This window comes from Trichoderma ghanense (genome assembly GCF_004382785.1).
Source record: "Trichoderma ghanense strain CCMA-1212 chromosome Unknown scaffold_11, whole genome shotgun sequence".
In the NCBI taxonomy this organism is placed as follows: Eukaryota; Fungi; Ascomycota; class Sordariomycetes; order Hypocreales; family Hypocreaceae; genus Trichoderma; species Trichoderma ghanense.
The window spans coordinates 424,899-436,941 of record NW_027395674.1 but is presented as its reverse complement, the minus strand read 5'-3'; the positions used below and the strand labels follow the sequence as shown (position 1 = coordinate 436,941).

Genomic DNA, 12,043 nt, shown 5'->3' with positions numbered 1-12,043 from the left:
ACCTCAAGCATCACGTTGAAAATCTAATTGACAAGTACGAGTAAACGCACATGCTTAAGTTTGACATTGAAAAGCTGATGCTCCACTGCTGCATGTCACGGACGCGAACTCGTCAAGGTCGCGACTCAAAGACGAGCTTCACGTCTTCGATGCCGAAAGAAGACGTCGGAAATCCCAGTCGGCACATTTGACACAATGCTTCAAAGCGCAGGATGAGTCTACCTCTGGATCAACGCACGAGATGCGTGTACGCTAATCTATGCTTACAACATCAGGTAGGCAGCAGCCGACCATTGATGGCGTCTCTTCCATCACCTATCTCAGGAAAAGGTAAGGTAGCTGGCGCGTAAGACGGAATGAGGGTGCATGATGCATCCTGCTTCGAACAAAGCAAACGTCAGGCTCGAGACTCGGAATTACCGCGCCTCAATAAATTGATAGCCAGGCACACATTAAGCAGACGGCAGTGGCTCGAGTAGCTGCTTCCTTAATTTGCACGTTGGCGGAGGCGGGGCGTAGAAACGATGCAAGACAGCTCTCTGAGGGGTCGCTCACCATCCTAAATTTCTTCGACAAATGCAATAGAAGATTCAAATCAGATGCGTGTCTTCTATCCATTACAAATTGCCAATTGTTTCTTCCAAAGAAAGCTGCAGCTGATCATGCTTCTCAAGCGTCTCCTTTTCGCCGCACTCCTAACCGCCGCCACCACAGCCTCTCCCCTCCCCGACCAAGAGCTCGTCACCGACAACCAACGCCAAGGCAGAGGAGCCTGCGTGTATGGCGCCCCGAAACAGTACGACCAGTGGACCATTCACTACCACGAAGTGAAGCCACCAACTCAATTCCCCAGTCGCTTTGTGCTCGATCCAGCATGGGTCGCGCGCCATCAAAACGTCGGCGATGCAGACGTGTGTCTCCCCTCTTGGTTCTCTCAAAGGCCGTAGATCGCTAACAGAACCAGCACTTCTCCTTGGGCAGTACTTGGGTCCCCTGGGCGGAAAATAGGTGCCAGTACACTTGCAACGCGAGGAACAAGTGTGTCTCTTGGGTTGGATATGAGAGTAGGCGTCCACTTTACCCATGCCGTTACATCGTGGCCGTATGATCCCGTAGACTAACGCCATATACCAGCCAAACACTCGACGCCTGAAGAGGGAGAATTTTCCTGCTTCTTCTTTGACGCCCTGTAAGTATGCCATCCTCTGTTCAAGTTCGTCTGAGCTGACATCCTGCTAGCATCCAGCCCGAGACCATCGTGCCCCGAGCACCAGACGGACTGTTCAGGATTACGCATGCTTATAATAGGCTCTGCGATAATGAGACGGAACCCTGAGGATGAAACGCCAATTTGACCTAGGGGGCAACCGTGTGCGGACGGATGAGACTGCCAGAGCCTGGCTATATGCGAGGAGCGGCCTGCAAAATGGTGTCAGATTATAATGACGTTATGAGAAAATGAGACAGCGTACTTGACGGTATATGGGAGTAACGAAACCGGGTTGCCAATCTCTGTAAATGAACCAGCAAGTCGATGCATTCACTCCTCCTTAGTGTCGTGTGTGTCCTTTTCAAGAAGCTCTTGCGCCCGTCTCCACAGTTCCAGCTCCATATCCCGCTCAACTTTGGTGCTGCGACTGTTCAGCCACCCGACGTCGAGGTTTCCAATAGCGCCCATGCCATTCGGCTTCAAAGATGCCTTGACAGTCGTATTGTGGCCCTGACGAGGTCCGCTAGACAGATTGACGATGCCTGCTTCTTCCAGCGCGAGGATCTGGCGCTTCATGCGCACGTCGATACTGTGCAGTGTCTCCAAAAATGTGTCGGTGGCTTTTCGAAATGCCTCCGTTTGCGCTGCTGCCTCGACTGATGCTGGAGGATTGCTGTCATCGGATGAAACTGGCGTGGTGAGGGCGCCGAGTGCGGTGGCAGTGTGCGTCATAAGCTCGACGATGGACCCGTCAATGTCGTTAAGCTGCTGGATGTTCTCTTCGAGAGTGAATGGGACAAATGGCTCTTGGGTTTGAGTGTCTTCTTTTTCGTCGCCCATGACGATATCCTGGGGGGAAGCCATGGTGTGAGATGTGTGAGGTAGGTGAGACCGGAGCAAATAGCTCTCGGAGATGCTGAAGGTAGTCGCTTCCTATGAGTTGTTGAAAGGTCGAGGCTTTGTGTCCAGTGACGAGATACTGTCAGTTCACAAGCCCAGATGTGATGGTGTCGCAAACAAGTGGTGATGCGTTAGCCGTCAAAGGACATTGAACTACTGTGGGTCCGACGAACGCGCCGCGAGTCTGATAAGATAGCGCGCTTGCATGTCTTGCTGTGCCAGAGAATACTATTCGCACACATAAATTGTGTTTGGAGTGACAATGACGAGGAATCAATTGTTCTAAGTTATTGACTTTTGATTGTCCTCATTTTTGCAACCCACTGCATAGGTATGAATGGCATGGAGACTCAACGCAAACCCATTGCTGAATCTGAGCAGCTGGTGAGAAGCGCCGCTTAAACATCGGCTACGGCAGTTGTAAGGCGACTCGCGATTTCCCAAGCCACCTTGGCTTGAGCTTTCAACATCAACCAACCCTCTCAACCATCAAACAACTTCTCCTCCATCGTCTACCGCACATCAATCTTCCTCCCAGCATCGCATACCGTCATCTCAAAATCAACTCTCTCGACTACTGTGCATCTCATTTGACGCCATACCCGAGCGAATCTCCCTCTCATACCGCCACACGACGAGGAACTGAGATCCAGCCGCAACTGGACCTCACTGAAGGAACCCAGCACGAGCTGCCTTGAGCCTCACATTGCGCAGGACAGGAACCTGTTATGAGAGTAGCAGCTGCACTCAGTGAATTCCAACACTCATAAATACGCCCATTCGCCATTTTAGTCTCGCAGCGCCGACTCTCTCATCAGTATGTCGAATCAGGCGCCAGCCCCAGGCGCAGGCGCGGCTGGCTCTTATGCAGGGCAGCCAGCGACATCACCGGCCGGCCCGCCTGCTGCCGCCACGACTGCAACGACCGCGACTGGGGGCGCCATGTCGAATCAGAATCTCAACCAAATTGTATGTCCTGATTCTTCCAGCTCGTTCACTTATTTCCGTTATCATGGGATCGCTCGCACATGGCCTACTCATGTTTGCGCTCCACCATCCCTGGCAGCCAGCCTAGTTTGCTCTCAGGCATCTACTACCTCCCCCTTTCTCCAGTACTTTTATCACTTTGCAACATTCAGAGATGTCACATTGTGTCACATGCGCTGTTCTCAATTCGTATTCCATACCCCTTCCATCACCATATTGGCATTCTCATTGCTCTTATCAAAATCATGCAAAGTTACAGCATTGATCAATACCACCGGTCTTCTTAAGCTCTATCACTCTTCAGTCCTCAGCTAACGCTATCCCAACTAGGTGACAGATTACTTGCTGAAAAGGGGGTTCAACAGGACGGAAGAAGTCTTCCGTCAAGAGTCAAAACATCTGGGCAGTGATGGCAAGCCAGTCCAGCAACTAGCCATTCTGGGTCCGAAGAAGTACGCAAGAGCTTTCCGACTATTGAAGGACTGGGTCGAGAACAATCTCGAGATTTACAAGGTCTGTGATCCCTCCATGGCTGCCCGCCATGCTCATACTGAACAATGCTGTGTGTTAGTTTGAGCTGTCGAAGCTTCTCTGGCCGGTATTTGTCTACTCCTTCATCGAGCTGGTAGGAAATGGGTACACGGAAGAGGGCAAGTCGTTCCTCAAAGAGATTGGCCAGCATTTCCAAGCGACGCACGCCGACGATCTGAAGACGTTTTCGTTGATCACGCTCCCGCAACACGTAAACGAAAACCCTGTTACCAAGTTGTACAAGGAGAACAAATACCGTATCCCCTTGAACCAACATGCCACCGGCGATCTTTTCAATTTTCTCGAGCGCGAGTCTGACCAAGGCGGATCTGTCATCCGACAGCTACTGGTCACATATTGCCAGATCGACTCCACAGCCCGCGGGCCTATCACGCCCTTTAGCTTTGAAGCCGTCTTCAGGAGGAGTAAGAATCTGGAAGTGGAGGAGGTGGACGAAAAGGAAGGCATTCCGGGTGTCAACATCGGCCTGTCTAATAAAGACATTCTGGACCCAGCTGCGCCTCTCACTCTTGGCCCTTTGCCAATGGACCCGGACCTTCGCGATGACATCCGAGCCGAAATCGAAGACGAGGAGCGGCGGAATCCTCCCGGCGGTCCCAGCTTGCTAGAGGAGCTTGACCAAAAGATTAAGAGGGAGGAGAGCGCAGACGCCCCAAGCCGATCTGATCTACCGTTGCCACCATCACGCCCACGAGACATTATGCTTGAGATGCAAAAGCTGCGGGAAAATAGGGACAGGTTCAAGATTGAAGGACGGACAGGTGGTGTGGGCGTGCCTGTGAGCGCTTGCATGTTTACCTTTCACAACACCCTTGGGAGGTAAGTTACTTTGCACCTTGGGCGACGAATCCAATGGTAGCGACTGACCATAGAAACAGTGTATCCTGCTTGGAATTCTCCGATGATGGACAGCTCGCTGCTGTGGGCACTACTGAATCCTACATCCGCGTCTGGTCCCTAGATGGCTCTGCACTTCCAAGTTCAAACGCGCACGAAAAGGGCGCCAAGTTCAATAGTCGGAAACTGATTGGACACTTTGGGCCCGTCTACGACATTTCGTTTTCCGACTCGGCTTCCGGACCTCCGCAGAAGCTGTTTGGCGACGAAGGCCGGCAAAACCCGGCGATTGACGGGCGGCCAAAGCTGCTATTGTCATGTTCCGCGGATGGGCAGATTCGGCTCTGGTCTCTCGAGTCTTGGACATGTCTATGCGTGTACAAATCGCACGACGGACCCGTCTACAGGGCACAGTGGAGTCCCCACGGGCATTACTTCTTGAGCGGCGGCTACGACAAGGTTGTTCGGGTGTGGATGCAGGACCATGCTTCGCCCCAACGGCTGCTTGTCGGGCACGACACATCCATCTCGGCTATTGCATGGCACCCTAACGGCATGTACGTCTTTTCGGCGTCTGACGAGACGGACAAGACAGTCCGCATGTGGTCGGTGGTAACGGGAGCCTGCGTCCGAGTATTTACAGGCCATACCGATCATATCAGCGCGCTGCGATGCGCCCCGAACGGCAAAATCCTGGCCAGCGCGGACATTGCCGGCAACATCTTCTTTTGGGATCTCGTCAAGGGAACTCGCATCAAGCGTTCTCGCGGCCACGGCAAGGGAGGCATCTGGTCGCTCAGCTTCAGCGTCGAGTCCAACATACTAGCTTCCGGAGGCCAAGATGGCACGGTTCGGTTGTGGGATGTCGAGTCGCCAGCGGACCCTCACAAAGCCGCTCAGCAGAACGGCCTCGAGGCTGCCGCTGCCGGCACTGACCTGGCCATATCTGGCGCCAACGGCGAAGCGTCAAGGTTGAACACGGCCTCAGGACAGCCGGCCAGCGCGGGGACAACCACGGGTACCAAGAAGAAGAGCAAGGAGGTGATGATTACTCCTGACCAGATATCTTGCTTCCCCACGAAGAAGACGCCTGTGATCAACGTCAAGTTCACTCGAATGAACCTTGTCATGGCCGGCGGATGCTACGACCCTGAGCGATAAGGATGGGCCAGTCCCTATGTAGTTATAAGTCGGTTTTCAGCGTAGCAGAAGGGAAACGGAGTGATGGGCTGCTTGATTCTTACTACCAAGAATCTGTTTTGTGTTTGCAGCCAAATTTACGTGCCTCTGAAACACTAGTCGAGATCGACGTGATGAAGAGCGCATCGAGGAGGCAGTCAGTGCTTGCAAGGCTGACAAGGGGCAGCATGGCAAGAAGGGACACGGAATGGGCATAAAAATATAGGTAATACTTTCTGACAGCCGCTTGGAATAATGGATCGCGTCTGGGGTATCAATTACATCTTGAGTATCCAGTGAAGCACAGAGCTATTGAGAATGTCGAGACGCCTCATTAAGTCAATGTTTCTGCAGTAGGTTACATAGACCAGGTGCATATTTTCATCACTTAGGTATCCGATAGTAGAGAGAAGCTGTTGCTCAAAATATTCCCTCCATTATCTCCCTTGTTAATGTGCTTGGGTGGTTCTTCTCAACCTCAGTCACCCATCACCGAGGCTGAAGTTGCAAGTGGGGTGCTGTCATTCGCTGGCAGCCTCGCGGGTACAGGTACGCAACCGCTGACGTTGAGCAGCTGCCAAAGCGGGTACCGGTGTCTCCAACCCGCCGCAGCTCGCTGGACTTGCGCACCTGCCCAGCTGCCTCGAGCCTTCTCGCCATTCCGCCATCACAATTCGAAACCACCTCCAATCCCTCCTCGCCCCTCACGAACCGCCCGTCTCTCGTGGACGAACCGCCCGCCTCGCCCCAAATGGACGTCGAAGAGTCGCCATGGGCTGATTCCAGCCAGACCCCCCCTGAGCCGCCCGCCGAGAGCGAGCCCGCCGCTTCCCCGCCGGCGACATCACAGGCCTCGACGACGACCACCTCGTCGGCGCCTCGCCCCTCGCGCGCCCCCCGCCGCATCGTGGCCCAACCTACGAAGCTCGAGGCCGTCGACGATCCGCTGGGGCCGCTGAGCTCCGGGCCGGGCCTCGATGCCGCGTCCGACAGCCCGCCAGTGCCGCCGCAGAAGGAGCAGATGGTGATCCGGACGACGATGGCGCCGCAGCAGCAGCAGGCGAGACGGTCCGTCGATCCGCATCTCGTCGAGGACGACGACGGCCTGGACAGTCCCCGAGGCCCGCGGATGCCGCCGCCGGTGGATGCTGCGCGGCCTAGCAGCGTGAGGAGCAGCACGCAGCCGAGCGTCAGCGTCGAGGAGGCGTCCAAGCCGACGTTTTACATTACTGTTGGAGATCCCGTCAAAATCGGTGACCTCACGAGCTCGCACATTGTCTACTCCGTGCGGACCAAGGTTAGTGCTACTCTCATGGTGAAGCAGTAGGCTCCTAGCTAATGCAAGCTTCTTCTATCTGGTAGACTACATCCAGAGCCTACAAGCAGCCCGAATTCGAGGTCAAGCGTCGATATCGAGACTTCCTTTGGCTCTACAACACTCTGCATGGCAACAACCCCGGATATGTGGTGCCACCGCCACCAGAGAAGCAGGCTGTTGGCCGCTTCGACAGCAACTTTGTGGAGAGCCGGAGAGCTGCGCTGGAGAAGATGCTCAACAAGATCGCTGCCCACCCCGTCCTCCAGCACGACGCCGATCTCAAGCTGTTCCTCGAGAGCGAGGCCTTCAACGTCGACATCAAGCACAAGGAGAGACGAGAGCCGCTGCCCTCCGAGAGCAAGGGAGTGCTGGGATCTCTGGGCATCAACGTCGGCGGCGGCAGCAAGTTTGTAGAGCAGGACGATTGGTTCCACGATCGCAAGGTGTACCTTGACGCCCTGGAGAACCAGCTCAAGGGGCTCCTCAAGGCGATGGAGACCATGGTCAGCCAGCGGAAGATGATGGCCGAGGCCGCGGCTGACTTTTCTGCCTCTCTCCACGCGCTATCTACTGTTGAGCTGTCGCCGTCACTATCCGGTCCTCTCGACGCGCTCTCCGATCTCCAGCTTACCATCCGCGATGTGTACGAACGCCAGGCTCAGCAGGATGTCCTCACCTTCGGCATCATCATCGACGAGTACATCCGCCTCATCGGCTCGATCAAGCAGGCGTTTAGCCAGCGCCAGAAGGGCTTCTACGCCTGGCATTCGGCCGAGTCGGAGCTGCAGAAGAAGAAGGCGACGCAGGACAAGCTGCTCCGTCAGGGGAAGAGCCAGCAGGACCGGCTGAACCAGATGAACGCCGAGGTGCAGGAGGCGGAGAGAAAAGTCCACCAGGCCCGGCTCCTGTTTGAGGACATGGGCCGCTCAATGAGGGCTGAGCTGGACCGTTTCGAGAAGGAGAAGGTGGAGGACTTTAAGAGTGGTGTCGAGACGTTCCTTGAGGGTGCTGTTGAGGCTCAGAAGGAGGTAGGTCGCACAAGCACTGCAATGAGCCACGACAATGCTAACAGTTGCAACAGCTGATTGAGAAGTGGGAGACATTCCTGATGCAGCTGGATGCCCAAGACGATGAGTCTGCCTTTTACCGACCGCCCGTCTACCAGCCGAAGCCTCCTGGCAACACTGTCGTTGACCGCGCCAGGGCAAGGATAGATGAGGATTCAGACTAAGAAGCAGATCAATGATTGTGCTCTTTCTACAGGGCTCTTGGCGGAGGCATATCAGGGGGGAATGTTTGGGGGCTACTGTGTGTCACTATTCGTACTCGATTCAAAAAACTGGGAGAAGCATCCTTTTGTTATATCATACAGGCCGCCAGGCTTAAAAGTGCTGTACATACTGAACAGATCGATCCTCTAATCCATACGATTCTCCTCTGCTCCCGATCCTGTTGTATCTCCTTATTTCCTCCTTCCATTCATAAACAGCCACCTCGCAACGTGCCACTCGTACAAGTCATATCCCTCATATCATACACTCCCAAACAGCCCGACTATTTTCTCCGCGTAGGGGCCCTCTTCGGACCGGAATCCTTCAAAGCGCCCGTATCCTGCGGCTTGAACTCCGCCAAGAGATCCTCGAAATTCAATCCCACATCCTCCTGCTGCGCAGCCGCCGCCGCCGCCTTCTTCTCCTCCTCCGCCTTCCCTTCAGCAGTCGCGCCCTCAGCCTGCGCCTCGCCCTCTACAGGAGCAGCGGCAGGGGCATCAAACACGCGTCCGAACCTCTCTCTGAACGCGGCCAGCTTACCGGCCTCGTCGAGCTCGACGTTGCGCAGGCTCTTTTCGCTGGGCTGCCAGAGGAGGGTGTTGCGGGTGTCCTTTGCGGCGCGGTAGAGCGGGAGCGGGGAGGTGGTGCGGGCGGTGTAGGTCGAGCCGTCGGAGAGCTGGACGAGCTGGGTGAATGTGTATGGGCGGCGGGGGCGGGGGATGAATGTCGCGTGGCGGATGGGCGAGGAGAGGCTTTGGCGGAGGAAAGATGGTGAGGAGGATGTGGATGGCGTTGGGCGGAGGGGGGTTGTGAGGAGGGTTGTTGTTGAGGAAGAGAGTTTCGCCATGTTGGCGGTCGTTTTGTTGTCTAGTCGCTTGGTTGTTTGTTTGTTCTTTGAAGGAGGATCTGGTTGTGTTGATTCAATTGAGTGGATTTGAGGGAGAGTTGTCGGTTTGTTGGTGTCGCATGGTTTGGCGATGGTTAGACGCTTTTCGGTGGTGTTGTCGCAAAATTTCCGGCCCGCTGGGTTGGAGTGGCAGCACGGCTTATCGATAAGAACATTTGCCGTCGCAACTCTGGGTTATCGGACTTGAACCAACATCACAGCAAGCTGCATGTTTGCGGCCAGTGTTCGATTTCCCGACCTTTTTTTTCTTCCTTCGTTGGACTCATCATAGAGGTCTGTCTTGGAGAAGGATAGGAGAACAGGCCGTATGGGATTCGATGAGGGCTGCTAGGGCGGCGCGACAGGTGTCGCGGCTTGGGTGGTGCTGCGGCGCGAGGCGGAATGCGGGCTGTGGTCTGGGAGATGCTTGGATGGTGCAGAAGAGGGCGCTTTGGGGGCTGAGACTCCTGAGGGGTCTTCATGATGTTGTTGGGCATGCGTTGACTATGGGGGAGACTGCGGCTGGTGTGCGGTCGCCGGGGAGTGCTGGTACAGCTTCACGAGATGCTACATGTAAGTGCACTGATACGGCCGTTGGGATGATCTTTAGCTAACAGCTTGAAGCAATAGGTTCGAATACGGAGAGCCTTGCAGAGACAAAGTCGAGCCAGAGCTGGCGTACTTCATCGCCCATAGCACCGACAGCAGATCCCACCTCGCCCGCGGCCCTCTCAGAACAAATACGATCCATCATGCGCCTCCTGCCGCACTCCGTCGTCGTCTGCACCTCAACACACGACCAAGCACCACGAGCAATGACCATGTCCTCATTCACATCCCTCACACTCTTCCCAACGCCGCTGATATCATTCAACATCGCTACACCTAGCCGAACCCTCGACGCAATCACCCAGAGCGGCCACTTCAACATTCACATCATGGCAGGAGACGAGCTAGGCGTGCAGGTAGCCGATAGATTCACAAGAGGCAACACGGACGATGTTTTCGGCGGGCTGGACTACGATGCGGGAGGGACGGATGGGGCGCCGCCGCTGTTGAGGGGGGAGGGCGTCATGTATGCGCTGAGGTGCAGGCTGTTATCCGATGAGCCGACGGGGGGCCTGATGAGGGTGAGGGATCACGTTATTGTTGTGGGAGAGGTGGTGGAGATGGTTCCGGGGAGCTGTGGGAAGGAGTTTGGGCTGGCGTATGCGGATAGGAAGTACCGGCAGGTTGGGAGTGTGATTTCTCGGGACTGAGAAAGGCCTGGATCACGGAACGGCGGGTAAGGGGGGACGGGTATGTGAGGAAGGGTATAGAAGCGGATGGATAGAATTGTACAATATGAGATGTCTGAGGGGGCGGACAAGGCGTCGGATGTATGAAGAGCTTACTGTACGAAGGACTTTCTTAGTCTTTGGTGTATTACTGTATAGAGGTATCACAAGGGGTTTAGATTGCATGCAAGGGGCTCTCGAGAGCCGGGGGCCACAGCTGGCTGGACGAGGCAGATGGGCGCTAAGCGGTGACTTGGATCGGAAGAGAAAGACAGATTGCCTTGCTGGTCACGAATGGAACAGCTTCAGATTGGACCAAATGCCTGGTTCTGGCCAGCTTCAGCTCCCTTCTGTTGCCTTCGACGTCTCCGCAAGGTGGGAATTGTCTAGTCCAGGCGATAAGATACCATCGTGGAAAGCTAGCGAGATTGAGTGGCCCTGCCCCTGGTTCGAGGCCGCTGCAGCGGTGCCCAGTCATGTCTTGAGGGAGGGGCGGGAAGCAGATGGGGGGCGCTGCAGTGCAGCTTTTTCTCTGGTGGTTTTTTTTTTTGGTTAGATACCCCTCATCGTCAGCCTCGTTGGAGGGGGAGAGGGAAGAGGCTGGGGGTGGAAGTTTCTAGCAGGAGAGGCGGGAAGACGGGATGGGTGAGACATGGGGTGATTGGACGGGGTCTGCGAAAGAAGATTCGTGAAAGTCGATGTCTTTGTGGTTCATTGGCGTTGATTGCGTTTCTTTGTGTTTTGTTGCTTGTTCGTGAAGAGATACAGATTGATGGTTGAGAAAATGGAATTCTTTAGTGGTAGATAGCAGTCATACTACCTTAGAGAGCATCACCACTGAAGCGTTGATACAGAAGCACACGTCCAGTCACAGCCGCATCCAAAAGCGCCCAGTGATTCGCCTCCCCTCCCTGAAAGGCGGGCTTGGGCGGCTGCCTTGTGCCGCCTGAAAGAGACGGAAGCAAAAGAATGGCAATCTGATCCAATTCCTGACCCAGAAACCGCATCTCAGAGGCGCGGGCAGATGCTAGAAGGCTCCAGGCTGGTGCGCCGGCCAATCAGACGCACGGGCGCCTTTGCTGGTGGACGGGCAGCGGCCATAGAATCCCATGGAATCTCGGGCAGCTCAGCAAGTCGCAGCCTTTTTTAGACGGGCCTCTCGTCCCTTCCTCTCTTCTTTCCCTTCCTCTCCTCTCTCCTTCTTCATCCTCATACTTCTCTTCTCAAAAGGTATTTCTCATTCGCGCGCTTCTCTTTTTTCCTTTTACCAACTTCACCTCTCTCCAAACCACAAACACTCTCCAAGACCTCCTTCACACAAAATTAATACCCCCGTGATCGAGAATCAGCACCCTTCTTTTCCCTTTCCTAGCCAAAAAGGTCAGCGATCTTATCATCCCACTTTCCCCTTCTAGCACCGTGCTTTTTCCCGTTATCACCCCGCCATTGCCTGCACCTTTACCTTTGGGGACGATCCCAGATCTCGGCAGCCTTGCCGTGAGCTTGGTCGAGCTTCTGCTTCTTTTTTGAACGATTCTCGCAAATCTTTGCATTTCGCAGAATCGGAGAGAAAAGGAAGAAGATATCGTCAAGCACTGTGGTTTCCCCAGCTTCCCTTTGTACAAC

At 54.9% G+C, this 12,043-nt stretch overlaps 6 protein-coding genes across 6 annotated transcripts; 4 read left to right on the top strand and 2 right to left on the bottom strand.

Moving 5' to 3' along the window:
• Positions 1 to 662: 662 nt before the first annotated feature.
• On the top strand, positions 663 to 1,336 carry CCMA1212_008125 (uncharacterized protein; the record flags this gene model as incomplete). Its single annotated transcript, XM_073705272.1, has 4 exons — positions 663 to 911; positions 965 to 1,064; positions 1,135 to 1,189; positions 1,240 to 1,336. 4 exons carry the CDS (start codon positions 663 to 665, stop codon positions 1,334 to 1,336), a joined length of 501 nt encoding a protein of 166 aa, XP_073556088.1.
• Positions 1,337 to 1,540: 204 nt separating this feature from the next.
• On the bottom strand, positions 1,541 to 2,074 carry CCMA1212_008124 (uncharacterized protein; the record flags this gene model as incomplete). The annotated part of the gene is made up of 1 exon (XM_073705271.1): positions 1,541 to 2,074. The coding sequence occupies one exon, from the start codon at positions 2,072 to 2,074 to the stop codon at positions 1,541 to 1,543; it is 534 nt and encodes a 177-aa protein (XP_073556089.1).
• An 855-nt stretch (positions 2,075 to 2,929) lies between these two features.
• CCMA1212_008123 (Transcription initiation factor TFIID subunit 5) lies at positions 2,930 to 5,647 on the top strand (the record flags this gene model as incomplete). The annotated part of the gene is made up of 4 exons (XM_073705270.1): positions 2,930 to 3,079; positions 3,428 to 3,610; positions 3,669 to 4,468; positions 4,528 to 5,647. 4 exons carry the CDS (start codon positions 2,930 to 2,932, stop codon positions 5,645 to 5,647), a joined length of 2,253 nt encoding a protein of 750 aa, XP_073556082.1.
• A 769-nt stretch (positions 5,648 to 6,416) lies between these two features.
• Positions 6,417 to 8,214, top strand: CCMA1212_008122 (Vacuolar protein sorting-associated protein vps5; the record flags this gene model as incomplete). Its single annotated transcript, XM_073705269.1, has 3 exons — positions 6,417 to 6,962; positions 7,028 to 8,011; positions 8,065 to 8,214. The coding sequence occupies 3 exons, from the start codon at positions 6,417 to 6,419 to the stop codon at positions 8,212 to 8,214; spliced, it is 1,680 nt and encodes a 559-aa protein (XP_073556083.1).
• A 323-nt stretch (positions 8,215 to 8,537) lies between these two features.
• Positions 8,538 to 9,101, bottom strand: CCMA1212_008121 (uncharacterized protein; the record flags this gene model as incomplete). The annotated part of the gene is made up of 1 exon (XM_073705268.1): positions 8,538 to 9,101. One exon carries the CDS (start codon positions 9,099 to 9,101, stop codon positions 8,538 to 8,540), a length of 564 nt encoding a protein of 187 aa, XP_073556084.1.
• A 331-nt stretch (positions 9,102 to 9,432) lies between these two features.
• On the top strand, positions 9,433 to 11,066 carry CCMA1212_008120 (uncharacterized protein; the record flags this gene model as incomplete). Its single annotated transcript, XM_073705267.1, is given in 4 exon segments — positions 9,433 to 9,689; positions 9,771 to 10,379; positions 10,474 to 10,955; positions 10,974 to 11,066. 4 exon segments carry the CDS (start codon positions 9,479 to 9,481, stop codon positions 11,064 to 11,066), a joined length of 1,395 nt encoding a protein of 464 aa, XP_073556085.1. The 5' UTR covers positions 9,433 to 9,478.
• Positions 11,067 to 12,043: the final 977 nt, after the last annotated feature.